The 27,993-nt window shown below is 42.6% G+C and overlaps 2 protein-coding genes across 5 annotated transcripts in view; both read right to left on the reverse strand.

Annotated features, from left to right (window-relative positions):
- The window catches only part of LOC137379934 (NCK-interacting protein with SH3 domain-like), a 423,995-nt gene that overhangs the window by 378,107 nt on the left and 17,895 nt on the right, over positions 1-27,993 (reverse strand). The gene's annotated exons all lie outside the window — the stretch shown is intronic.
- Positions 1-27,993, reverse strand: part of LOC137379935 (uncharacterized) — an 82,531-nt gene that overhangs the window by 47,738 nt on the left and 6,800 nt on the right. The window contains exon 6 of the mRNA XM_068051322.1: positions 7-195. Within this exon, the coding sequence (XP_067907423.1) occupies positions 7-195 (189 nt within the window). The remainder of the gene's footprint in view (positions 1-6; positions 196-27,993) is intronic.

Raw genomic sequence — 27,993 nt, forward strand, 5'->3', positions numbered from 1 at the left:
CTTTACCTTGAGCTTGACATGAAGACCTCCTTTCGATCCCATCATAATGGCTGAACCATTTGTTGTTATCATGGCCATAGACTGTAGACAGATTTGGTGTTCAACATAGAACTTCTTTATAGATTTGTATAGGGATACAGCATCAGCTTTACCATCCAGATACAGCAGCTTTATAAATTTCACCTGTAGCTCAGTCTGTATAAATATAAATGTAATCACTTACCCAAGATGGAACATGCACTATTCTTTTAAAACATACAAAATAATGCATGAACTTCACTTAGATCTGTTGTATATTGAGATTAATTGGCACTTAGAAACAGGCTGACAAAAGAACAGAAAACATTCACTGCCATAATTTCTAGTAGCAGGGACAGGAGAAATTATATACAAGAAAATAAACATTTTGGGAAGGATAGTTACAGCAGTGTAGTATGTTAAGTCTCTGAAAGGAAAAACCAAGATATTAATGTCAATATCCAACATCCCAATTTAATTATACTTCCCAATTTCAACAGTTGTAAGTGAATTTGTTCAATGGAGAACCTTGCAGCTCAAGCTCAACTCAGCAGGAGAGATACTACAACTAACTCAGCAGGGAGGGAGAGGTATCAGCATAGACTCTCAACCCCTCTTGTGGTCAGGTACTGTTTACAGATGTTCAGAACAATTACATTTCTAGAAAATTGTCCAAGCTACTTAGAACAATTCACACTTGTGAACAATCTGGTTGACTGAAATCAATGCTCTTCTGGGCATTCACACGGCAGACGTTTTAGCAGATGAGCTCTATTCCCACTATCCAGTGATTTAAAAAAGTTTGGAATGCAGTTTTGGGAATAATTCAAACTGGTTACAGTAGCGCAAATTATTCAACCAATCAATCCAGAACACTGGCATGCTGCTATGACCCTCAGGGATGCTCGAGATGCAAGTAAAAGATCGCTCAGAAAATTTCTAGTCTTGCTTAGACTTGCACTTGGGATTTTATGAAAATAATGCTCTTTGGTTGCACTGTTCTTCCAAAAGGAGGAGGAAAATATCAGAGTGCATTTTGTTCAAAGCACTTCAAATTTTAATGGAAGATAATATTCATCAATTTAATTAACAAGGAACTCAAGTTCCTTGAGCATCCCAAGCAGCTTCATAGAAAACAGGATGCGTAACTGCAAACTGCTGCCCAACAACTGTTCTTGAGACATTGAAAGCCAAGAAACCAACATAAAAAAGAGGGAGGAAAAAAGAAAAAGACAGAATAGGTTTTCCAAGTTCTCCTGCCCAGAGTAAGGCTGAAATAACATGCTTTTAACTTTCAATCTATTACTGGTCACCTCATTAGTCTCAACCCTGCAAATTGTCCTTCATTATAGAGGAAGCAAGAAATGGAGATCCATATTTAGATTAGTTAATCTCTACTGCTGCAACTATATTTAAACCTAGAAAGAGAACAGTCTTCCTTTCTTCTTCTCCTTCCACAGTTTCAGCTCAAAGAAAAAGGATTTAGGGATCACAACTTTAAAGGAGAAAATGCCTGGGAGTGTCACCTTTAGTACAGGAACATATTTCTTCAGAAATGAAATAAATTCAGTCATATATTTCCCACAAGTGATGACCAGTCAATTCAAATCCCCACTCACATACATAATTGCTCATATGACATAGGTTAAGTGTACAATTTAACTGCAATCGGCACTTCAGAACAACATGGAATGTCAAGCAGTAAGCAGCCAAGCTGGAAAAGATGGACAAATCCAAAGCAATGTTTGGTTGTGAATGGAGTCCAATATCGAAGCACGCAAGTCACACTCATAATCTACGTCATCACAGCAGCAGCAGGTACAAGGGAAAATCTCATGTAAAAAGGAAAATAGCTGACAAATTGATGTATAAAGTAGGAAAAGAGCCACATTTTTTAAAAACTGAAAGCACACCCCAAGGTTTCCCTTCTTAACGTTTCCCCCACCCCTACTTCCTCGGGTGTGTGGGTCAGGAATACGTGTTGGCATAGGATAAAACTCTGGTCAAACAGAACCACACACAAAAATGCACCTTTTCTTTGGCAGCTCCAGTAACACTAAGGATGATGAAAAAAAAAACTTTTGTACAGCATTGATCACAGCTCAACCAGTGTTTGCAAACCAATTATTTTATCAAATTCTGGACATCTATTAAATGATAATAAATATAATGCCACTTATAACTGCTAGCTAGTATTTTACCAGAAAGGATTAAAGGAAAAATAGGTCAAGAGGTAAAGTCTGGCTCGGGTGTAAAATTAAAACCCGACCCGGGCCCAACCCAACAACAGCCAACCCGAACCAGGCCAGAGTCCTTTAATTTTTTAAATGCCAGACCCGAACTGAACCCGAATGCTGCATGCAGGATACAGATCCAATCTGAACCTGACACACATGGTCGGGGGTTCGGGTCAGGTAGCCAGACTTTAGCTCATGGTCCCGCTCCCAATTACTGACCACACTGAGACACATCGGGACCGCAAGCAGGCCTGACACAGCTCATGGTCCCGCTCCCCATTACTGACCCAGCGGGTGTGAGACACTGACAGTACCTGCAGCGCCTTTTTCCACCTGGAGACGGGCAAGCTGCTGCTGCTCAGCAGGAGCCACGGGAAAGGAAGTTGAAAGGCGGGGCCTGGAGAGGAGCGTGGCCAATATCTGCATCTGGGCCCATGGTGTGGGGAGGGGGTGTCAGTCTGAGGTAAAGTCTGGCTCCGGTATAAAATTAAAACCCGACCCGGGCTCGACCCGACAACAGCCAACCCAAACCCGACCCGGGCCAGAGTCCTTTAATTTTTTTAAATGCCCGTACCCGACACGAGTCAGGTTTGGCTGTGTTCAGGTCGTGTAGCCAGGCTTTAGCAAGAGGTGAGCTTGGTACACATTTAGCAGCTGAAATATTTAGCCGCTTCTCATCCAGACAAAGGAATGTATATCCATGACATCAAACCTTGCTCTGTCTGCTGAAATGTGAAGATGCAAAGAATGTTTTTAAACTAGAAAGTTAATCCTGGTAAACAAGCAACAAAGCCAGTAATATGAAAAAGTTGATACTAGAGTATCCATTCCTGAACTTTACAAGCTTTCAGAACAGGTGCCTTACTCAGTTACAGGTAATACATGCAGCAGTGAGGAGAATTATGTTTTGAAAAAATTGCTTATCCCAGTAGATTAAGTGAGCTCAATGCTCAAGGTGATAGAAAATTACAATTTTACAGGGGAGGAAAAGTAACTTTAGATGTTCAAATTAAGGCAGACACAAAAAGAAATGGCCTTAAATTAACAAGCAGAAAGCAGGGATCAGAGGGGAGCTGGCAAGATGGATACAGAACTGGCTCGGTCATAGAAGACAGAGGGTATCAGTGGATGGGTGTTTTTCTGAATGGAGGAATGTGACTAGTGGTGTTCCACAGGGATCAGTGCTGGGACCTTTGCTGTTTGCAGTATATATAAATGATTTGGAGGAAAATGTAGCTGGTCTGATTAGTAAGTTTGCGGACGACACAAAGGTTGGTGGAGTTGCGAAGAGTGATGAGGGTTGTCAGAGGATACAGCAGGATATAGATCGGTTGGAGACTTGGGCGGAAAAATGGCAGATGGAGTTTAATCCGGACAAATGTGAGGTAATGCATTTTGGAAGGTCTAATACAGGTGGGAAGTATACAGTAAATGGCAGAATTCTTAGGAGTATTGACAGGCAGAGAGATCTGGGCGTACAGGTCCACAGGTCACTGAAAGTGGCAACGCAGGTGGATAAGGTAGTCAAGAAGGCATACGGCATGCTTGCCTTCATCGGTCGGGGCATAGAGTATAAAAATTGGCAAGTCCTGCTGCAGCTGTAGAGAACTTTAGTTAGGCCACACTTAGAATATTGCATGCAATTCTGGTCGCCACACTACCAGAAGGACGTGGAGGCTTTGGAGAGGGTACAGAAGAGGTTTACCAGGATGTTGCCTGGTCTGGAGGGCATTAGCTATGAGGAGAGGTTGGATAAACTCAGATTGTTTTCACTGGAACGACGGAGGTGGAGGGGCGACATGATAGAGGTTTACAAAGTTATGAGTGGCATGGACAGAGTGGATAGTCAGAAGCTTTTTCCCAGGGTGGAAGAGTCAGTTACTAGGGGACATAGGTTTAAGGTGAGAGGGGCAAAGTTTAGAGGGGATGTGCGAGGCAAGTTCTTTACACAGAGGGTGGTGAGTGCCTGGAACTTGTTGCCGGGGGAGGTGGTGGAAGCAGGTACGATAGCGACGTTTAAGAGGCATCTTGACAAATACATGAATAGGAAGGGAATAGAGGGATACGGACCCCGGAAGTGCAGAAGGTTTTAGTTTAGGCAGGCATCAAGATCGGCGCAGGCTTAGAGGGCCGAATTGCCTGTTCCTGTGCTGTACTGTTCTTTGTTCCGGACTAACAACAGCAGGAACAATGTGTTCTGTGCGATAAGATATCTAAAGACAACGTTGTAATAATAGGTGGCAATCAGCCAACTCAATATAAACTGGGACTTCCAGAATCAGAGTGAGGTAACTGAAATGAAGTAGTGAATAAAGTACAGAATTTCTCTTTCATCCTATTAAAAAACCGACTGAAGATTACTCAGATGTAGACCAAGTGACCACGGCAGCATCCATATCATTGAATTTCCAAGCTCAAGTGGCCTCAGTAGGGTAACGAACGTTACCCAACTAAGGAGAGAGATAATTTTGTTTATACTAACTTTCTACTTCTGTCTGTTAAGTAAGTTTCAGTTAGAAGGCTAAAGCTGTCAGTTCCAGTTCAATTCCAGTGAAATGAAAAGCAAGGGCATTGTTTTTAGGTATAAGGAAATTCAGCAGAGGCCACAAGCTGTCGTTGTTTGCTCAGCCATGGGAAACCCTACAGATCTCTCAAGACAGATACGTATGGACATGAAACAAAAACAAGAAATGCTGGAACCACTGACATTAAACAAATGTTTTCCAGGGCTAGAGAGGTTGTTCAGCAGGAATTATGACTTAATACACTATCAAAAATCCAGTTACATCTCATTCCAAGGTGTAACTTATTTTCAGGGGTTTTAACAGCGTTATTAGTGGCACAGTGGTGCAGTGGTTAGCACCGCAGCCTCACAGCTCCAGGGACCCGGGTTTGATTCTGGGTACTGCCTGTGCGGAGTTTGCAAGTTCTCCCTGTGACCGCGTGGGTTTTCGCCGGGTGCTCCGGTTTCCTCCCACAGCCAAAGACTTGCAGGCGATAGGTAAATTGGTCGTTGTAAATTGCCCCTAGTGTAGGTAGGTTGTAGGGAATGTGGGATTACTGTAGGGTTAGTATAAATGAGTGGTTGTTGGTCAGCATAGACTCGGTGGGCCGAAGGGCCTGTTTCAGTGCTGTATCTCTAAATAAAAAAAATAAAATTACAGCATAAAAGGGGAAGATCTCATCAGTTCATGATTTCTAAAGTTTGCCGTCTGCAGAACTTTATCAGTGCATCCTGTGGATGAGCAGGGAATCACTGACAGTAACTTCTGGATTCCCAGGTTTAACTGCACCTGTGCAGACATCACAAGTTGCTGCGAGTTTCACAGGGTAATGACGGTGAATGTCGCTAAATCCGCTATTATTACAACCACAAAATCCAGGCAATCATTTTAAAAGAATTTTCAAAGGAATGAAGGATGAACTTAAAGAAATTCACTGGGAAATATTACTGAAAGATTGGTAAATTGAGGAAAAATAAAAACACTTAAAACTATGTTGCATATGAAAAAACATAACCAAGAAATTCAAAATGGGTAAATAGAGAATCAAAGTCGAAATAAATTGAACAAACACACAAAGCACAACTGAGCGAGAAAGAGAAGAACTCAGTTTAGAAATTTGGCAATAAGGATATCAGATGCACAGAACCATAGGTATGAATATTGTGTATTATGTACAGTCTTCCAGCATAACAGCTAAAGTGTAGTTAGAGAGGAAATTAGAATTTAGCATAAGTTGCAGAGAAGTTAAATACAAAAATTCATATTAATAAATTTCTGACACAGGTATTTGGTAGAAGATGGTGGTAATTTGCTACTCAGTTTCTAAGGTATACCTAATATCCTAGAGAACTTTGAAATTAGCATGATAGTAATATTTGCTGAATTAGAGAGATTTAAGATCCAACAAATCCTGAAGACCAATTAACTATATCCCAAGGTGCTAAGTCTAACCAGGGAGGAATTTTGGGAGTGCTAGCATGCAACATCAAGGAGGAATTGTTGTTATAGGCCAGGGTCTGCTAGATTGGAAGCAAATAGTATACCTATATTTCAAAAACACCAACAAATTTGGCCCAGGCAACTACAGGCCCCAATAAGTAAAATGGTAGAATGTATTCTACGGGCTGGACAAGCACCAGTACAGCAATAGCTTACATTCTGTGGATTTAGAAATGGAAAGGCATGCCAACAAACTGACAGGTAAAGTGGACTGCAGAAGCCCCAAGGATAGGTTATTTGAACTTTCTTTCAGGAGAAACATTTTCTAATAACCTTTATTTATTAATACCCTGTACCCAAAAATTGGTGATTGCCTTTCAGCATATGTACTAATAGCCAGGTGGAATTTAGAATTATGCAATTTTAATTTTTATTTATTCTTTCATGGGATGTGAGCGTCACTGGCTAGGCCAACACTTAGTGCCCATCCCCAATTGGACTCGAGAAGGTGGTGAGCCACCTTCTTGAACCATTACAGTCCATGTGGTGTAGGTACACCCACAGTGCCATTAGGAAGGGAGTTCCAGGATTTTGACCCAGCGACAGTGAAGGAACGGTGATATAGTTCCAAGTCAGGATGGTGTGTGGCTTGGAGGGGAACTTGCAGGAGGTGGTGTTCCCATGCATCTGCTGCTCTTGTCCTGCTAGGTGGTAGAGGTCGTAGGTTTGGAAGATGTTGTCGAAGGAGCCTTGGTGAGTTGCTGCAGTACATCTTGTAGATGCCACTGTGCGAATATGGTGGAGGGAGTGAACGCTAAAGGTGGTGGGTGTGGTGCCAATCTAATGGGCTGCTTTGTCCTGGATGGTGTCGAGCTTCAAGTGTTGTTGCAGCAGCACTCATCCAGGCAAGGGGAGAGTATTTTGAGTATTTGAGTATTAATGGTATAAAATTCATTTAATTTAGCAGAGGTCATTGGTGCACATAGCAATAGCTTTTAACTGCCACTGCAATGAATGTCATTTGATCTCCAGAATAGTTTGTGCATCATGGTGACATCCAATTGTGTCTGATCTGTACATTTACACCTGCAACGCTAAAGGCTAAAGTGATGCAGGCCGTTCATGGACACTGCATAAGTACAGCAATGATGATTTCAAATATGAAGCAGCTCAAAGTATCTATAGAATCAGTAGATATTTACTTCTGCAACAAATAAAGCAGTTATAAAGTTACTGACTGCAGAAGCAGAAAACCAACAAATGGGTTCGCGTGTTCGGCGTGGTCAACTGGTGTCCCAAGGAATGGCCTGAAATGTGTATTTATGCAAAAGAAATCAAACCGGTAATAGGCTTACAATTAAGATTCAACAGACAGCAGTTGCACAAGCTAACTCTTGTCCATACCTTTGATAGCAGATCCCATAACATTGACGATTCTTTGTCATTTGAATTGATTGAACTCAACAACCCTATCCGCAAGGTTCAAATGAAATATTACACCTTATTGGACTTCTGCAGGTTTCATTGTGTGGGAACACATTAATAGTTGAACAAGTATTCTTTCTTAAGAATCTGAACATTATACAAGACTGTTGGATACAAATTGGTTTCTTTAAGACTTGACATTACTAACCTAACAGCCAACAAATGGATTGAAGTTAAGAATCAACACGGGGTTGACACTAGCCACAGTGTAGCTCTACACACTGACTGCTAATTAACAATAAACATCTAACATCAGCTCCTTTGTGAATCATGAAAGTAGAGCCTTCTTCAAAAAATGTATTCTTTGATTCAAGGTCTTTTTTGTTATGTAATTGTTCATGTACCCTATGGACTTCATGGTATGCAGTTAACAGACACACCAAGGCCAAATTTGGGTACTCCAGTACGAAGACTGATCAAGATCAATCACACATATAAAGGATTCAAAAAACAAATGCCCCTCACCCATCCCAGCGCTAGACTGCATTTAAGCCAGAGTGGTAAAGGAGACTAGGAAAGCTTGAGATACATTGACAATCATGAGGGAGTCACTGGATACTGGGGGATGCCAACATACTGAGAACAGGCCACTGTGGCACATCTCTACAAGAGTGACAAATTCGAATCCGGCAACAACAAAACCATTAGTCAAATTTAAATTCAGTTTAAAATAACGGAAGCAATTTTCAGGTGTAAATTTGACCATCTATATAATAACTTAGTAAACAATAGTCAAGTGGGATTCAGAAGGAAAGATCCGATCTGATTAACCTCCTTTGGAGAATGACAACCCAAGTGAAATATGGAAAACTCTGACATAAACATGAGCAGTAGGCCATACGTCCCGTTGAGCCCGCTCCGCCATTTAATAAGATCATGGCTGATCTTTGACTTCAACTGCACTTTCCTGCCCAATCCTCATATCTGCTGATTCCATTAGAATCTAAAAATCTATTGATCTCAGCCTTGAAAATATTCAACGACTGAGTAACTTTAACCCTCTGGGGCAGAGAATTTTAAAAATTCACAAGCCTCTGAGTGAAGAAATTTATATCAGTCCAAAATAGCTGACCCGTTACCCTGAGAATATGCCGCATTGATCTAGACTCTCCAGCTCGTGGAAGCAGCTTTCAGCACCTACCCTGTCAAGCCCGCTCAAAATCTTGCATGTTTCATTGTAATAACCTCTCATTATTCTAAACTCCAGAGTTTATAGGCCCATTCTACTCAATCTCTCCTCACAGGACAATCCTCTCATCCTAGGAATCAATCTAGTGTACATTTGTTGGAACCCCCACCCCACCTTGCTAAGGTAGGTATGTCCTTCCTTAGATAAAGAGACCAAAACTGTACACAATACACCAGGTGTGGTCACACCAAAGCCCTGCACAATTGCAGCAAGACTTCCTTATTCTTGTACTCCAAACACCTTGCAATAAAAGCCAACACACTATTTGTCTTCCTAATTGCTTGAGTCTGCATGTTAACTTTGTGTTTCATGTACAAAGACATCCAAATCCCTTTGAACACCAACATTTAACAGTTTCTCACCATTTATAATAGTCTATTTTCTATTCTTCCTACCAAAGTGAATAACCTCACATTTCCCCACATTATATGCCACCTGGCACCTTCTTACTCACTTTCTTAATCTATCTAAATCCCTTTGCAGACTCTTCATGCACTCCTCAGTTTACTTTCCCACCTAACTTTGTATCAGCAAACCTGGATACATGACACTCGGCCCCTACATCCATCACTGATATGGATTGAAGATAGCTGAGTATACAGCACTGATCCTTACAGCATCCCATTAGTAACAGTCTGCCAACCTGAAAAATAACTTGTTTATTCCTACTGTTTTCTGTCCTTTAACCAATCCTCTATCCATTCTAATATATTACACTCAACTCCATGAGCCCTTACCTTGCGTATTCACCTTTCTTGTGGCACCTTAGCGAATGCAGTTTGGAGATCCAAATATACTGCATCCACTAGTTCTCCTTCATCTACCATAGTTGTTACAACCTCAAAAAATTTGAGTACTTTTGTCAAACATGATTTCCCTTTCATAAAACCATGTTGACTCTGCCTGATCATAGGATTTCCCGAGTGCCTTGCTACCACTTTCTTAATAATGGACTCCAGCATTTTGCCAGCAATTGATGACAGGCTAATCCACCTGTGGTTCCCAGTGTTCTCTCTTCCTTTTTTCTTGAATAGCTGACATTTGCTATTTTCCAATCCACTGGGATTGTTCCAGAATCTGAGGAATTTTGGAAGATCACAAGTAGTGCATCCACCTCTTTTAGACCCCTAGGATGTAGGCCATCAGGTCCATGGGATTTGTCAGCTTTTAGTCCCTGTAATTTCTTCAGTACTTTTTCTTTACCAATATTAATTACTTTAAGTTCCTCACTCTCAACCAACTCTTGGTTCCCCACTGTTAGTAGTATGGTTTTTCTATCTTCTACTGTTTAGCGTTAATGTCATTTCCCAATTCCCCATTATAATTTTTCCAGTCACAGCCTCTAAGGAACCCATGTTTACTTTTGCCACTCTACGTTTTTATGTACTTGTGGAAGCTCTTGCAACCAGTTTCCTTATTTCTCGCTAGTTTACTTTCATTTTATTTTCTTCCTCCACCAATTTTTTTCGTTATCTTTTGCTGGTTTCGAAAGCTGTCCCAATCCTCAGGCGTATAAATCTTCTTGGCAATTTTGTTTTAAATTCAATGATGGGATGAGAGTGTCACTGGCAAGGACAGCATTTATTACTCATCACTAATTGCACTCGAGAAGGTCGTGACGAGCCCTAATATGATCACTGATCTCTTTAGTTAGCCATAGATGGATCATATTTCCCATGGAGTATTTATTTCACAACAGAATTATATCCATTGAGAATTATAAAATATTTCATTCAATGTTTGCCACCCACTATCATACCTTTTAATCCAATTTCCAAATGCACCTTAACCAACTTGCCCGTCATACCTATTTAAATAGCTTTAATTAAGTGTGAAACTAGAGTATTGAACTTGCCTGTGCCACTCTTGAACTCAATGTGAAATTCTATCATTGAATTGCTCTTCTCCCAGATGATCCCTTACTATGAGATTACTAATTAATTCTCTCATTACATAAGACGAGATCTGAAGTAGACTCTTCCCTGGTTGGATCCACGATATATTGTTCAAGGAAACTGTGCAAATGCATTCCATAAATTTGCCCTCCAAACAACTATTGCTAATTTGATTTGTCCAGTCTATGTGAAGATTAGAGTCTCCCACAATTATTGCATTGCCTTTGTTACAAGGTCCTCATACCTTTAATACTCTGTCCAACAGTATAGCTGTTAGGGGGCTTGTAAATTACCCCCATTAGCATTTTCTGCCCCTTGTTACTTCTCATCTTCAATCATACTAATTACAGTTCCTGATCTTCCAAGCCAAGATCTTTCCTACCGGCTTTATGTCATCCTTTATTATCAAGGCTACCCTCGCCCATCTTTTCCATTTTGCCAGTGCTCCCAAAACGTCAAGCATCCTGGAATATTTAGTTCCCAGCTTTGGTAACCATGCAACCAACCAAACAAACAAAGAACAGTACAGCACAGGAACAGGCCATTCGGCCCTCCAAGCCTGCGCCGATCTTGATGCCTGCCTAAACTAACATCTTTGGCACTTCCGGGGCCCATATCCCTCTATTCCCTTCCTATTCATATATTTGTCAAGATGTCTCTTAAACATCGCTATCGTATCTGCTTCCACCACCTGCCCAGGTATCTGTAATGGCCCATAGATGAAACCTATTTATTTCTATCTGTGCCATTAATTTGTCCATCTTGCTACGAATGCTTCATGCATTCAGATAAAGCACCTTTACTTTTAACTTTGTCTTATTTCCCTGATTTGGCTTTATTCACTGATAGATTAGCAGTGTTAAACTCTGAAGCTTCCTGTCACACTCTGCTCATCTTTAACTAAATTGCTGCACTGCTTTATGCCTTGGCTTTTCTATTTAGATTTCTAAATTTACCCTCACCTGAACCCTGCCCTCGATCTTTTTCGTTTAAAGCCCTAGTTATTCCATTTGCCAGTACACTGGTACCAGCCCAGTTTAAATGGAGCCCATTCCAAAGTAACAGCTTCTTCTTTCCCCAGTACTGGCGCTAGTGCCCCTTGAAACAAAACCCCTGACTCCCACACCAATCTTCAAGCCACGCATTCAACTCTGATCTGTTTGACCCGATGCCAGTTTTCGAGTGGCTCACACAGTACCCACCTTCCAGACTCAATACTGAGTTCAATAATTTCAGCCGTAATCTCTGCCCCTTTTCTTTGTATGTTTTGGTCTTATTCTTGTTTTTACTTTTGGATGGCAGCTATTCATCATTCTGCCATTCACACCTCCTCTAGACACATCTTTTGTTTACCTGTCCCATTGCCACCTCCTTTGGCCCTGGACCACCAACTCTCATCATTTAATCTTCCACCCCAACACAAACCTTCCCTTTTGTTCTTTTTCCAACCTCCCCCCTGTTACTTGCTTAAAACCTATTACATTTCTAACTTTTCCCAATTATGATGAAAGGTCATCAACTTGAAACATTGACTGTTTCTCTCTCCACAGATGCTGCAAGACCTGCTGAGTATTTCCAGCATTTTCTGTTTTTATCCCATATGTTGCAGCTGAGAAGATGCACCACCTGCACTGCCATCCCTATCTAATCTTCCTTTATTTAACTTTATACATGTAATCAACTTAGCTAATAGTTTTTAAACTAATTACTTGATCTAGTTTTAAATTTCAGGTCGATTAAATTAAATTTTTGCCGATAACAGATTCACAGAATGGCCTCCTTCTGTAACCATTCAGCCTGTCGCGTTTGCGTCGGCTCTCTAAAAGCAGCTCAGCAAGTTTCGCTCGCCCACCCTTTCCCCATGGCCCTGCAAATTTTTTCTCTTCTTGAAAGCCACAAGTGAATCAGCCTCCACCACACCCTCAGGCAATGCATTCCAGATCCTAACTACTCCCTATGTAAAAAGATTTTCCTCATATCGCCAGTGGTTGTTTGGCTATTCACCTTAAAATAGTGTCCTCTGGTTCTCCAGTCTTCTGCCAATGGGAACAGTTTCTCTCTACCTACTCTGTCCAGACTCATGATTCTATCTCAAATCTCCTCTCAAACTTCTTTTCTCTAAGGAGAACAGCCCCAGCTTCTCCAGTCTATCCTTGTAACTGAAGTTCCTCATTCCTGGAACTATTCTCGTAAATCTTATCTGCACCCTCTCTAAAGCCTTCACATCGTTCCTTAAGTGTGGTGCCCAGAATTGTACACAACACTCCAGTTGAGGCCAAACTAGTGTTTTATAAAGGTTCACCATAACCTCTTTGCTTTTGTACTCTATGCCTCTATTAGTAAAGTCCAGGATCCCGTATGCCTTTTTAACACTTCCTCAACCTGCCTTACACCTTCAACGATTTATGCATCGATACAAAGTCTCCCTGTTCCTGCACCCACTTTGGAATTGTATCCTTTTTATATTGCCTTTCCTCATTCTTCATACCAAAATGAATCACTTCACACTTTTCTGCATTAAATTTCATCTGTCACACGTCAACCCATTCCACCAGCCCGACTGCATCCTTTGAAAGTCTATATCCGTCTCACAGTACGCAATACTTCCATGTTTTGTGTCATCCACAAATGCCCTGCACACCCAAGTCTGGTCATTAATACAGATCAAAGTAATGGTCATAATACCAGCCCCTGGAGAACCCCACTATATACCTTCCTCAAGTCCAAAAATCTGTTCCCCACTACTGTCTGCTTCCTGTCACTCAGCCAACGTCATATCCATGCTGTCACTGTCCCTTTTATTTAATGCACTTTTGCCGACATGCCTGTTATGTAGAACTTTATCAAACACTGCTTGGAAGCCCATGTACACATCAACCATATTACCCTCAACAACACTCTGTTATTTCATCAAAAACTTTAGTTGCACAATATTTGCCCTTAAATGTGTGCTGGCTTTCCTTAATTAATCCACATTTATCCAAGTGACTGTTAATTTTGTCCCAGATTATTGTTTCTAAAAGCTTTCCCACCATCGAAGTTAAACTGACTGGCCTATAGCTGCTGTGCTTATCCTTACACTCTTTTTCAAACAATGGTGTAACATTTTCAATCCTCCAGTTCTCTGGCATCACCCCTGTATCTAAGGACGATTGAAAGATTATGGTCTCTGCAATTTCCTCCCTTACTTCCCCTATCCTTGGACACATCTAGTTCAGTCCTAGTGACTTATCAACTTTAAGTACAGCCAGCCTTTCTAATACTTCCCATCAATTTTTTTCACTCTGTGTCTCAACTACCTCCTCTTTCACTGTAACTCTGGTTGCATCTTCTTCCTTGGTAAAAACAGATGCAAAATATTCATTTAGTACCTCAGCCATGCCCTCTGCCTCCACGTGTAAATCCCTTTATGATCCCTAGTTGGCCCTACCCTCCCTTTACTATTCATATGCCTATAGAAAACTTCTGGATCCCCTTTTATGTTAGCTGCCAGTCTCAAACTGTCTCTTTGCTTCTCATTTCTTGTATCACTTTCCCTGTGAACTTTCTATATTCAGCCTGGTTCTCACCTGTATTATCAACCCGACATCTGTATATGCTCCCCTTTTCTGCTTCATCTCTTTTCGCTTTTGTCATCCAAGGAGCTCTGGCTTTGTTTGTACTCGTGGCGATGTACCTCAACTGCACTCAAACCAATCTCTGATTCCAATTTACCTGGGCCAGACCCTTTCTCACCCACTGAAATTGGCCCTTCTTCAATTAATATTTTAAAAAATTCTTAACTGCTCCTTGTCCTTTACCAAGCTAACCTAAACCCAATACTATGATAGAAGCAAAATACTGCGGATGCTGGAAATCTGAAACAAAAACAAGAAATGCTGGAATCACTCAGCAAGTCTGGCAGCATCTGTGGAAAGAGAAGCAGAGTTAACGTTTCGGGTCAGTGACCCTTCTTCGGAACTCGGTCACTGTCTCCGAAATGTTCTCTTACTGACACCTGATTGTTCCCCTAACAGAAACCACTACAGGTACTGAAGGCAGACTGCAGCACGTCCCCCTCTTTATCAAATTGCTACTCTCACCAAATTCCAAACTTTTACACTGTTTACAATGCATTCCATTTACAAACACTCTTTGCAACAGCTCCGTCCATCAGGAGATACTCTCAGACAGTCTTTTTTGAGCCACACCCAAGTTACAGTGGGCGGCACAGTGGTTAGCACCGCAGCCTCACAGCTCCAGCAACCCGAGTTCAATTCTGAGTACTGCCTGTGCGGAGTTTGCAAGTTCTCCCTGTGTCTGCGTGGGTTTCCTCCGGGTGCTCCAGTTTCCTCCCACATGCCAAAGACTTGCAGGTTGATAGGTTAATTGGCCATTATAAATTGCCCCTAGTATAGGTAGGTGGTAGAGAAATATAGGGACAGGTGGGGATGTGGTAGGAATGTGGGATTAGTGTAGAATTAGTATAAATGGGTGGTTGATGGTCGGCACAGACTTGGTGGGCCAAAGGGCCTGTTTCAGTGCTGTATCTCTAAACTAAACTAAACAAGTGCTCCCTCAGCTTCCTGTTCACAGTAATTAGCACCTCATCAGTCACTTACAGCTGACTAACAGTCAACTACCACTGACAGGCAACTTCTGTTAAGTGTTGATTAAAAACTGTAAAAGAAACTGCAAGTTAAAGTTCTAAGTTAAATTCAAGAAGGAAAACTAAATTTCAGTATGATACTACTCACCCAATACTTAATTCCCAACCTTTACACTCAGTTTACAATTCACTTCACTTTTACGATGTCTGTGTGACTACTCTCATGGACGTATTGCACTGTGACTTCCAATGGGCATTTGACACAGTTCCACACTAAAGGCTATTGGATAAGCTCAATGTTATGGAAATTTACAGCAAGTCTTGGGCATGGATAAGAACCTGAAGGACAGAGATCAATTAGTACTTATTAGAAGAGTTAAACTGTGTGGGGAGCACCAAGGATCAGTTTCCAATTTACATCAATGACTTCAACCAAAAGTAAATGCAAAATTGGTGAAATCTGCAAATGATACCAACCTAGCAAGGGCAGTGAAATCAAAAGAAATAGCTCAGAAATTACAGAATGAGAAAAGCAAATATGTAAATAGGAAGCCCAATAGTACAAAGTACAACACTATGAATGGTGCTGAAATCAGCTCAATAATCATGTTCAACCAATCATAGTGGCAATCAACCAAAGAATAGAACCGTTATGACGAAACCACAAATCAAAAAGTCGTGATTGACCTAAATCGTGCTGCTGTCTGATCACATCATCCGTACTGTGTCCAGTTCTGGTCACAGACACAAGGATTCAAGAACTGGAGGAAGTCCAGTCACAAGGCTGACCCCAGTCTTAAAGAGCTATGAGAAAAGAATGGAGAGACTTGGGATTTTTATCCTTGAAAGGAAGCATCTAGAGATGTTACACAGGTATAAGATTGTAAATAGTATGGAAAAGATAAAGCCAAAGGATTACTTTAAATTAAATTGTGAGAGGAGGACAAACCAGCAAGTGGCAAATATCATAGCACTGTTAGCAGAAGGTGTTTCAATGATCAGACAGAATAGTGGGAGGCTGAAAAACCTTGGAAATCACAAGGACCAACTAGATATGCCACTGGGAGGGTACTTGAGTCACTCCTAATAAATGAACTAAGTTGGGGCAAATGGCCCCTCTCATCTGTTTTTACCTGTTGATTTAAGCTTTATGTATGACACTTGAAGCTATACATCTAACTGACCCCTGTTTTACAGACCAGAAAGAAGGCCATTAAGAAACATCACAATTTTTTGCTAGAATTAGTGCTACACTTCCAAGTACATCAGAAAATAGGTTAAGAGGATATAAATGGAAAGTTTACATACATGAAGTCATTATCTTTCCTCTAAGTAGCAGGCCCCACACGGTGCTGAAGTTTTTTTTTATATAATGAGCTTTTTTTTTAAAAAAGAGAATCAAGGTCCCTAGTGTAAATAATCTCTAATTTTTGAGTAATTTAAGGGAGTAAATGAAGGGTTGGTCATGGCAGGGAAGCTCGGCAGCATGGAGTGCTCCTCCTGTGCAATGTGGAAAGTCAGGGACACTTCCTGTGTCCAGGGTGAACATGTGTGTAGGAAGTGTCTCCAGCTGCAGCTACTCGAAATCCGCGTTTCAGATCTGCAGCAGCAGCTGGTGACACTGAGGAGCATCCGCGAGGCTGAGATCATCGTGGATAGCACGTACAGGGAGGTGGTCACACCGCAGGTAAAGACTGCTCAGGCAGAAAGGGAATGGGTGACCGTCAGGCAGAGTAGAAGAACTAGGCAAGTAGTGGAGGAGTCCCCTTGGTCCATCTCCCTCTCTAACAGATTTTCCGCTTTGAATACTGTTGGGGGAGATAGCTTCTCAGGGGAAAGCAGCAAGAGCCAAGTCTGTGGCACCACAGTTGGCTCAGCTGCACAGGAGGGGAGGAAAAAGAGTGGGACAGCTATAGGGGAATCTATCATAAGGGTACAGATAGGCATGTCTGTGGCCGCAAACGTGACTCCAGGATGGTATGTTGCCTCCCTGGTGCTAGGGCCAAGGATATCACGGAGCGGCTGCAGGACATTGAAAGGGGAGGGTGAACAGTCAGAGGTCGTGGTTCACATTGGACATAGGTAGAAAGAGGGATGAGGTCCTGCAACAGGAATTTAGGGAGCTATGTAGCAGATTAAAAAACAGGACCTCAAAGACTGTAATCTCCAGATTATTCCCGGTGCCACATGCTAGTGAATATAAGAATAGGAGGATAGAACAGATGAACACGTGGCTGAAGAGATGGTGCAGGAGGAAGCGGTTTAGTTTCCTGGATCACTTGGTCTGTTTCTGGCGAAGGTGGGAGCTGGACAAGTCAGACGGGTTGCAACTGAACCGGAACGGGACCAACATCCTTGCAGGGAGGTTTGCTAGTGCTGTTGGTGGAGCAGGGGGGTTTAAACTCACTTGGCAGGGGATGGGATACAGAGTGGAGGTGCAGTAGGGGGTGATGCACAGCCAAATATAGAAGAGAAACTAAGTCAGTCTGGAAGGCAGAGCAAATATAGACCTGTTAGGACACAGCGAATAATGCAAGGCTGGATTGCATCTATTTTAACGCAAGGAGTCTTGAGGGTGTTGATTAACACATGGGAATATGATATTATTGCTATCACAGGGACATGGTTGAGGGAGGGGTAGGACCGGCAGCTCAATATTACAGGATACAGAACCTTCAGGGGTGATAGTGCGGGGAGAGGGGGGGGGGGGGGGGGGGGGGTGTAAAAAAGGAGGTGGTATTGCACTATCGATCAAGGAGTCAATTACTGCAAGAAGGAGGGATGAAATGGAGCCATAGAGTCCTACAGCCCACCACGTCCATGCCGACCATAATGCCTATCTATACTAATCCCACCTGCCTGCATTAATTCCATATCCCTCTATGCCTTGCTCATTCAAGTACCTGTCCAGATGCCTCTTAAATGTTGCTACTGTTCCTGCCTCCACCACCTCCTCAGGCAGCTCATTCCAGATACCCACTATTCTTTGTGTGAAAAATTTACCCCTTTGATCCCCTTTAAACCTCCTCCCTCTCACCTTAAATCTATTCCCTCTAGTTTTAGCCACTCCAACCATGGGAAACAGACTCTGGCTATCTACCCTATCTATGCCTCTCATAATTTTATATACCTCTATCATGTCTCCTCTCGACCTCCTTCGGTCCAGGGAAAACAGACCCAGTCTATCCAATCTCTCTTTATAACTCAAGCCCTCCAAACCATCCAATATTCTTGCGAATCTTTTCTGCATCCTCTCTAGCTTAATCACATCTTTCCTGTAGTGCGGCAACCAGAACTGCACACAGTACTCCAAATGCAGCCTAACTAAAGTTATGTACAACTGTAACATGACGTCCCAACTCTTGTACTCAATGTCTCGGCCGATGAAGGCAAGCATGCCATACACCTTCTTCACCACCCTGTCTACCGGTGTTGCCACTTTCAGGGAACTATGTACTTGCACCCCAAGGTCTCTCTGCTCAACAACACTCTCCAGGGCCCTGCCATTCACTGTATATGTCCTGCCCTGGTTTAACTTCCCAAAATGCGTCACTTCACGCTTGTCTACATTAAATTCCATTTGCCACTCCCTTGCCCACTTTCCCAGTTGATCTATATCCTGTTGTAACCTTAGACAACCTTGTTCACTGTCCACTGTACCACCAATTTTGGTGTCATCTGCAAACTTACTAATCATGCCCCTTACATTCACATCCAAGTCATTAACATATATGACAGACAACAGAGAGCCCAGCACCGATCCCTGCGGCACACCACTGTCACCGGCCTCCAATCTGAAAAACAACCCTCCACTACCACCCTCTGCCTCCCATCACCAAGCCAATTTTGTATCCAATTTGCTAGCACACCCTGGATCCCATGTGTTTGAACCTCCTGGACCAGCCTACCATGCGGGACCTTGCCAAAGGCCTTGCTAAAGTCCATGTAGACAACGTCCATCGCCCTGCCCTAGTCAATCCTCTTGGTCACCTCCTTGAAAAACTCAATCAAATTCGTGAGACATGATTTCCCACACACAAAGCCATGCTGATGATCCCTAATCAGACCATGTCTTTCCAGATGCATATCAATCCTGTTCTCTCAAAATCCCTTCCAATAACTTTCCCACCACTGATGTAAGGCTCACCGGCCTGTAGTCTGGCTTATACCTGCTGCCCTTCTTAAATAAAGGCATAACATTAGCTATCCTCCAGTCTTCCGGTACCTCACCCGTGGCTAATGATGATACAAAAATCTCTGCCAGGGCCCCAAACATTTCCTCCCTTGCTTCCCATAGCATCCTGGGATACACCTGGTCAGGCCCTGAGGATTCATCCACCTTAATGTGCTTCATTTAAGATCTCGCCCATTTCCCATGGCTCCACACACAGACTGCCACACTGATATTTAAGGGGACCTACTCTCTCCCTAGCTACCCTTTTACTCTTAATATACTTATAGAATCGTTTAGGACTCTCCTTTATTTTATCTGCCAGGGAAATCTCATGGCCCCTTTTCGCCCTCCTAATTTCCTTTTTAAGTGTAGTCCTACATCCTCTATACTCCTCGACGGACTCGCTTGATCCCAGCTGCCTATACCTGACATATGCCTCCTCCTTTGTCCTGAACAGACCCTCAATATCCCTCGTCAACTAAGGTTCCCTAAACTTGCCAGCCTTGCCCTTCAATCGAACAGAAACATGCCAGCCCTGAGCTCTTCCTATCTCACTTTTAAAAGCCTCCCACTTGCCAGACGTCCCTTTACCTGTAAATAGCCTCTCCCATTCAACTTTTGAGAGTTCCTGTCTGATGCCATCAAAAGTAGCCTTCCCCCAATTTAGCACTTCAACCTGAGGACCAGTCCTACCCTTTTCCATAACTATCTTGAAGCTCATAGAGTTATGGTCACTGGTCCCAAAGTGCTCCCCCACTGACAGACTGACCACCCGCCCATCCTCATTTCCTAAGAGGAGGTTGAGTGTAGCCCCTTCTCTAGTAGGGCCATCCACATACTGCCTCAGAAAACTATCCTGGACGCACTTAACAAATTCTTCCCTATCTGATCCCTTAGCATTAAGGCAGTCCCAGTCAATATTAGGGAAGTTAAAATCACCTACTATTCCAACCCTATAATTCCTACAGCTATCTGTGATTTCCCTACATATATGCTCCTCCACTTCCCTTTGACTATTGGGGGTCTATAGTATAATTCCATCAAAGTGGTCACCCCTTTCTTATTTCTAAGTTCTACCCATATGGCCTCGCTGGACATTCCCCCCGGGATATCCTCTCTAAGTACTGCCGTGATGTCCTCCCTAATCAATAGTGCAACTCCCCCTCCTCTCTTCCCTCCACCTATGTCACGCCGGAATATCTTAGAAGGTTCCTCAAATGAGGCCATATGGGTAGAACTTAAAAATGAAAAAAGGAGCAATCACTTTGCTCATAGGCCTCCAAACAGTCAGGAAGAGGTGGAGCAGCAGATATGTGGGCAAATCTCAGAGGTGTAAAAATAATAGGATAATAGTAGGGGATTTCAGCTTCCCCAATATTAACTGGGATAGTCTTAATGCAAAAGGCTTAAAAGGGGCAGAATTTTTAAAGTGCATCCAGGAGAGCTTTTTGAACCAGCATGTAGAAAGTCCTACAAGAGAAGGGGCGGTACTGGACCTAATCTTAGGGAATGAAGCCGGACAAGTGGTAGAAGTGTCAGTGGGAGGGAATTTCGGGGATAGTGACCATAACTCTAAGATTTAAGGTAATTATAGAAAAGCACAAAGAGGGACTGGAAATAAAGGTACTGAATTGGGGGAAAGACGATTTCAATATGATAAAACAGGATTTGGACAAAGTGGACTGGGAGCAGCTACTTGTAGGAAAGTCTACATCAGACCAGTGGGAGTCATTCAAAAAGGAAAGAGAGTGAGTGTTCAGGGCCAACATGTGCCCGCAAAGGTGAAGGGAAGGACCAACAAGTCCAGGGAACCCTGGATGTCAAGGGATATAGAGGATTGCATAAGGAAAAAAAAAGGAGGCTTATGGCAGATTCAGAGGGCTGAAAACAGCAGAGGCCCTAGAGGAGTGTAGAGGGGGTACTTAAAAAAAAAAATTAGGAGAGCCAAGAGGGAGCATGAAAAAACACTGGCGGGCAAGCTAAAGGAAAATCCCAAGGTGTTTTATAATTATATTAAGGGTAAGAGGATAACCATGGAAAGAATAGGGCCCATTAAGGACCAAAGTGGCAATCTGTTTGTGAAGCTGGAGAACGTAGGTGAGGTTTTAAATGATTACTTTTCATCTGAGTTCACTATGGAGAAGGATGATGAAGGTGTAGCGATCAGGGAGGGGGATTGTGATATACTTGAACAAATTAGCATTGAAAGGGAGGAAGTATTAGCTGTTTCAGCTGGCTTAAAAGTGGATAAATCCCCAGGCCTAGATGAGGTGTATCCCAGGCTGCTGTGTGAAGCAAGGGAGGAGATAGCAGGGCCTTTGACACAAATTTTCAAATCCTCTCTGGCCACAGGAGAAGTGCCAGAGGACTGGAGGACAGCGAATTTGGTACCATTATTCAAGAAGGGTAGTAGGGATAAACCAGGTAATTACAGGCCAGTGAGTTTATCAGTTGAAGGGAAACTAGTGGAAAAAATTCTGAGGGACAGGATTACTCTCCACTTGGAGAGGCAGGGATTAATCAGGGATAGTCAGCATGGCTTTGTCAGGGGATGATCATGTCTAACAAACTTGATTGCATTTTTCGAGGAGGTGAGTAGATGTGTAGATGAGGGTAAAGCAGTTGATGTAGTCTACATGGACTTCAGTAAGGCTTCTGATAAGGTCCCGCATGGGAGATTGGTTAAGAAGGTAAGAGCCCATGGGATCCATGGCAAATTGGATCCAAAATTGGCTTGGTGGCAGGAGACAGAGGGTAATGGTCGAGGGCTGTTATTGCGATTGGAAGCCTGTGACCAGTTGTGTACCACAGGGATCGGTGCTGGGACCCTTGCTGTTTGTAGCGTACATTAATGATTTAGACGTGAACATAGGAGGTATGATCAGTAAGCTTGCAGGTGACATGAAAATTGTGGTGTCGTAAATAGTGAGGAGGAAAGCCTTAGATTACAGGATGATATAGATGGGCTGGTAAGATGGACAGAGCAGTGCCAAATGGAATTGAATCCTGAGAAGTATGAGGTAATGCATTTTGAGAGGATTAACAAGGCAAGGAAATATACAAAGGATGGTCGGACCCTAGGAAGTAGAGGGTCAGAGGGACCTTGGTGTACTTGTCCATAGATTACTGAAGGCAGCAGCACAGGTAGATAAGGTGGTTCGGAAGGCATATGGGATACTGGCCTTTATTAGCTAAGGCATAGAATAGAAGAGCAGGGAGGTTATGATGGAGCTGTATAAAATGCTAGTTAGGCCACAGTTGGAGTACTAGAGTCATAGAGAGATACAGCACCGAAACAGGCCCTTCGGCCCACCGAGTCCATGCCGACCATCAGCCACCCATTTATACTAATTCTATATTAATCCCATTTTCCCTCTCACATCCCCATCTTCCCTCAATTCTCGTACCACCTACCTACACTAGGGGCAATTTTTTACAATGGCCAATTTACCTATCAACTTGCAAGTCTTTGGCATGTGGGAGGAAACCGGAGCACCCGGAGGAAACCTACACGGTCACAGGGAGTACTTGCAAACTCCACTCAGGCAGTACCCAGAACCGAACCCGGGTCGCTGGAGCTGTGAGGCTGCGGTGCTAACCACTGCGCTATGTACAGTTATGGGCACCACACTATAGGAAGGATGTGATTGCACTGGAGAGGGTGCAGAGCAGATTCACCAGGATGTTGTCTGGGCTGGAGCATTTCGGCTATGAAGAGAGACTGGATAGGCTAGGGTTGTTTTCCTTGGAGCAGAGAAGGCTGAGGGAAGACCAGATTGAGGTGTATAAAATTATGAGGGGCATTGATAGTATAGATAGGAAGAAACTTTTTCCCTTCGCGGAGGGATCAATAACCAGGGGGCATAGATTTAAGGTAAAGGGCAGGAGGCTTAGAGGGGATTTGAGGAAAAACAAATTCACCCAGAGGGTGGTTGGAATCTGGAACACACTGCCTTGAAGGGGTGGTAGAGGCAGGAACCCTCACAACATTTAAGAAATATTTAGATGAGCACTTGAAACACCATAGCATACAAGGCTATGGGCCAAGTGCTAGAAAATGCGGAGTAGACAGACCGCGGACACGGTGGGCCGAAAGGCCTGTTTCTGCGCTGTATAACTCTATGACTCTATGAAGCAGTCAGGCACTAGGGGGACAATAATCACGCAAGGGCTGCCTCCCTAAGGCATTTTATGACATCATGATATCACATCAAATTTTTCACCCTGCACGGTATACTAAGTCTTGCCCCACTTGGGAGTGAAATCATTTAACTTAATGGCACTTCAAAGTTAGTTAATTTCACTCCCTTCAAGAACTAAATGGCTATCAGAATAATTTATAATCTCCTTTCCTCCCTTGAGATCGTATGCGAGTTACCGCTGAAGACTAAGTAATAACTAGGACAAGGAGGTCAGAGACCCTTCTGTCAAAAGAATAGTTCACCCGCTGGAACAGTCATAGAATGTTGCAGCACAAGAGGCGGCAATTCAACCCAACGTGCCTGTGCTGGCTCTTGGAAAGAGTTGCTCAATTTAGTCCCACCCTTCAGCTCTTTCCCCATAATGCTTCAAATTAGTCCTCTTTGAATGCATGTCGAATTGCCTTTTGAAAGTTCCTATCTAATCAGCTTCTACCACCCTTTCAGCTGGTCAGTTCCATATCTTAATAACTCAGTGAAAAATCTCATTTCTCCTCTCATACTTTTGCCAATCATTTTAAACCTGTGCCCTCTGGTTACTGACCTTCTTGCCAGAGGAAACAGTTTCTCCATTCACTCAGTCAAAACTCCTCACAATTTTGAATATCTCTATTCTGTCTCCTCTTAACCATCTCTGCTCCAAGGAGAACAGTCCTAGCAGCTCCAATCTCTCCACTTAACTGAAGTCCCTCAACCCTGGTATCATCCTCTGTACTCTCTTCAGAGCCTTGACATTTTTTCCCTCCAAAGTGTGGGGTCCAGCTGAGGCCTAACTAGCGATTTATAAAGGCATAGCATGACCTCCTTGTTTGTGTATTCGATGCTGTTATTTGCTAAGTATTGCACAGACTTTAAGTGCTTTGTCAACTTGCCATGCCACCTTCAAATATTTGTGAATACATATGCTAGGTCCCTCTGGTCTTGCACCCCTATCAACATAGTACCATTTAGATTATACTGCCTCTCCATGTTGTCCCTCCCAAAGTGCATCACTTCATACTTATATTAAATTACATCTGCCATGTGTTTGCTGACTTCACCATGCTGTCTATGTCCTCCTTATGTCTGCTACTATCCTCACTACATTGCCATGTTTTGTATCATCCACAAATTTCAAAACAGAACTCCCTATACCCAAGTCCAGCTCATTTATAATACCTATTCCTGGTGGACTCCACTGCATACTTCGCTTCAGTTAGAAAAACGTCCTGCCACAAGAACCCGTATGCAGTTGCTCAGCTAAGGAAATGGTTAAAGAAAGGATTATTCCACACAGTATCCTAATAACTGGTACTTGTTTTCGAGACAGCCATTGATGTAGGTGTTGGACAAATTGAATGTGCTCTCATTCATTCTGATAAATTTCCCCTCACCAAGGTGAAAACAATGCAATGTCCATTCCACAAGCTACCTAGTGACCATAGAATATTAGGAATTTGAATCTCGAGTTAATTGAAAATGGGACATCATCTTTGGTAAGATTGCCATCCTAAGTACTACAAAGCAGGGCAATGCTTCCGGACCATCAGTACCTGGATCTCATTAATCCAATATGTTGACACAAGAGCTACAGTTTTCCATGGTGCAAGCATGATCATAAGCACAAGAAATGATGGAGGAAGTAATTCAGGCTCATTAGCAAATCTTATATGACAGCAAAGAAAAGGTTCAAATCAAACTGTGCATTACAGTTTGTAAAGGCAAAGGGATGTTAATGGATATTATCTATACAGACTTCCGGAAAGTATTCCACATAAAAGATTACTGGTAAAAAATCAGAGCTCATGGAATTGAAGGCAGCCTTTTGACTTGGGTTGGAAATTGGTTGGGAGGTACGAGGCAGCAAGTAAGGACAAAATAGGGAAGCACGAGAAGAAGTGAGAGAGCACACTAAATGGCAAGATGCTCCACAGAAATCTGTTATGGGACTTGTACTTTCCACCATTATTATTAATGGCATGAAGGAACAGAGTGCTGTACATCCAAGTTTGCAGATAACACTAAATTAGGAGGGACAATAAGTCGCGCAGATAGATGCAGGAAGTTGCAAAGGAACATTGCAGATTAAGTGAGTGGGCAAATGTGAAGTCAACCGCATTGGAACCAAGAAAAATAAACTGTAGTATTTTCTAAATAGTGAGAAACTAGGAACTGTAGAAGGACAGAGAGATTTGGGACTGCAAGTACACAAATGATGCAAAGCTAGTACAAAGGTACAAAGCATTCAAAAGGCCCCTTTATTTCAAGGGGCTTGGAATGTAAAGGCAAGGAAATGATGCTTCAGTTGCACAATGCCTTGGTCAGACCCCCATCTGTGCTCACTTTTGGGCACTGCACCTCAGGAAGGATATACTGGCTGTGGATGTAGCATAGATTCATCACAATGATACTGGAGCTTAAAGGGTTAAATATGGAGAGAGATTGCATAAACTTGGTTTGTATTTCCTTGAGCATAAAGATTGAGGGATGAACCTGATAGAGGTATTTAAAATGTTAAAAGGATTACATAGGGTAGTTACAGAGAAACTACTTCCGCTGGAGACAAATCAAGAATGAGGGAACATAAAATTAGTGTTAGGCCATTTAGCAGAATAATCAGGAAGTACCTCTTCCACACAGTTAGTAGAAATCTGGAATTCTCTCCCCCAAAAGACTGGATACTAGGATAATTGGAGCTTTCAAGACTGAGACGAATAGGTCTTTGTTAGGCAAGGCTATCAAGGGATCTAGAGCTAAGGTGAGTAAATGGAGTTGAGGCACACATCAGCAATGATCTAACTGAACGGCACAGCAGGTTCAAGCTGCTGAACGGCCTACCCACATTCCTCAGTAGATCCCAATTAGGAATTAGAAGGAATTTAACAAGACAACCCTGCAAACAAAAAGAACAAAATACGCTCACAACAAAAGTCAGGGGATCATAAAAGGTTGAAATATCCACCATTTAATGCAAATGAAGATGAGTTTCAGAAACTCAGTAAATTTTTGCATATATTCCAACTAAAGCAGATTAGCACAGGAGTAAGGGCTAAAACTGTAAGCCCTAACTGTAGCTACTTTATGAGAATACCAGAAACAGGAGGCCTTATTCTAACAGTTATCCCCACTCAACTGCAGTGCAACCAGTTAGCAGCTTTCTGATCTGGGGTAGAATCCAGCCTGAGGGAAATAGGTAGTGGGATCAGATAGTTATTGTTCAATACCAGGACTTCCGAAGCAAAACTGCAAGCAATATACTTAACCATATCTATCAGGCCAGTTAGTAGTTACCAAAAGCAAATTCTTTCTCTGCTCAAATGTTTTGTAAATTCTAGATTAATAAAACAGCAGAAATACATGGAGAAACCTGCATGTCCAGAAAAAGAACAATTTACAAGCCAACTTTCCGTAGACCTAGAGCATAAACATGGAAAGTGGTGATTCTTCACATGAATAGGTCTTTCAAAGGACATCATGTCCAGAATATGATCTGCACTATATATATATATATATATATGAAGTTGTGATTGTAGCAGTATATGCAAAGACCGTCATGCAACTTGCAAAAATCAGTTGCTTTATTATCCAACCTGGCCAGAGTATCACCCCGTAAATCAGGCATCAGACAGATGCACAGTGAAGGAGCAAGGTGGAGCCTCGCTCTTTTATAACACAAGACACCATGGTGTTGCCTGTCCAAAGACAACTAGATTAGATTAGAGATACAGCACTGAAACAGGCCCTTCGGCCCACCGAGTCTGTGCCGAACATCAACCACCCATTTATACTAATCCTACACTAATCCCATATTCCTACCAAACATCCCCACCTGTCCCTATATTTCCCTACCACCTACCTATACTAGTGACAATTTATAATGGCCAATTTACCTATCAACCTGCAAGTCTTTTGGCTTGTGGGAGGAAACCGGAGCACCCGGAGAAAACCCACGCAGACACAGGGAGAACTTGCAAACTCCACACAGGCAGTACCTGGAATCGAACCCGGGTCCCTGGAGCTGTGAGGCTGCGGTGCTAACCACTGCGCCACTGTGCCGCCCAAAGAAGCACCAGCTTCTGGAAGTGTTGATAGCGAAGTATATTGCATACAATTTTGCTGACAACTTTGTTAGCGCCAGCCAACAGAGGTACATCCCAATAGGAAGAATGAAGTATGATTGTAACAGTCAGCAAACATACATAAACAATATACAATAGTTGAAAATGGGACAAAATGCCATTCAGTCCATTAAACCTCACACTAACAGTAGAAGGCCATTCAGCCC

The sequence above is a fragment of the Heterodontus francisci genome, chromosome 19, assembly GCF_036365525.1.
Source record: "Heterodontus francisci isolate sHetFra1 chromosome 19, sHetFra1.hap1, whole genome shotgun sequence".
Taxonomy (NCBI): Eukaryota; Metazoa; Chordata; class Chondrichthyes; order Heterodontiformes; family Heterodontidae; genus Heterodontus; species Heterodontus francisci.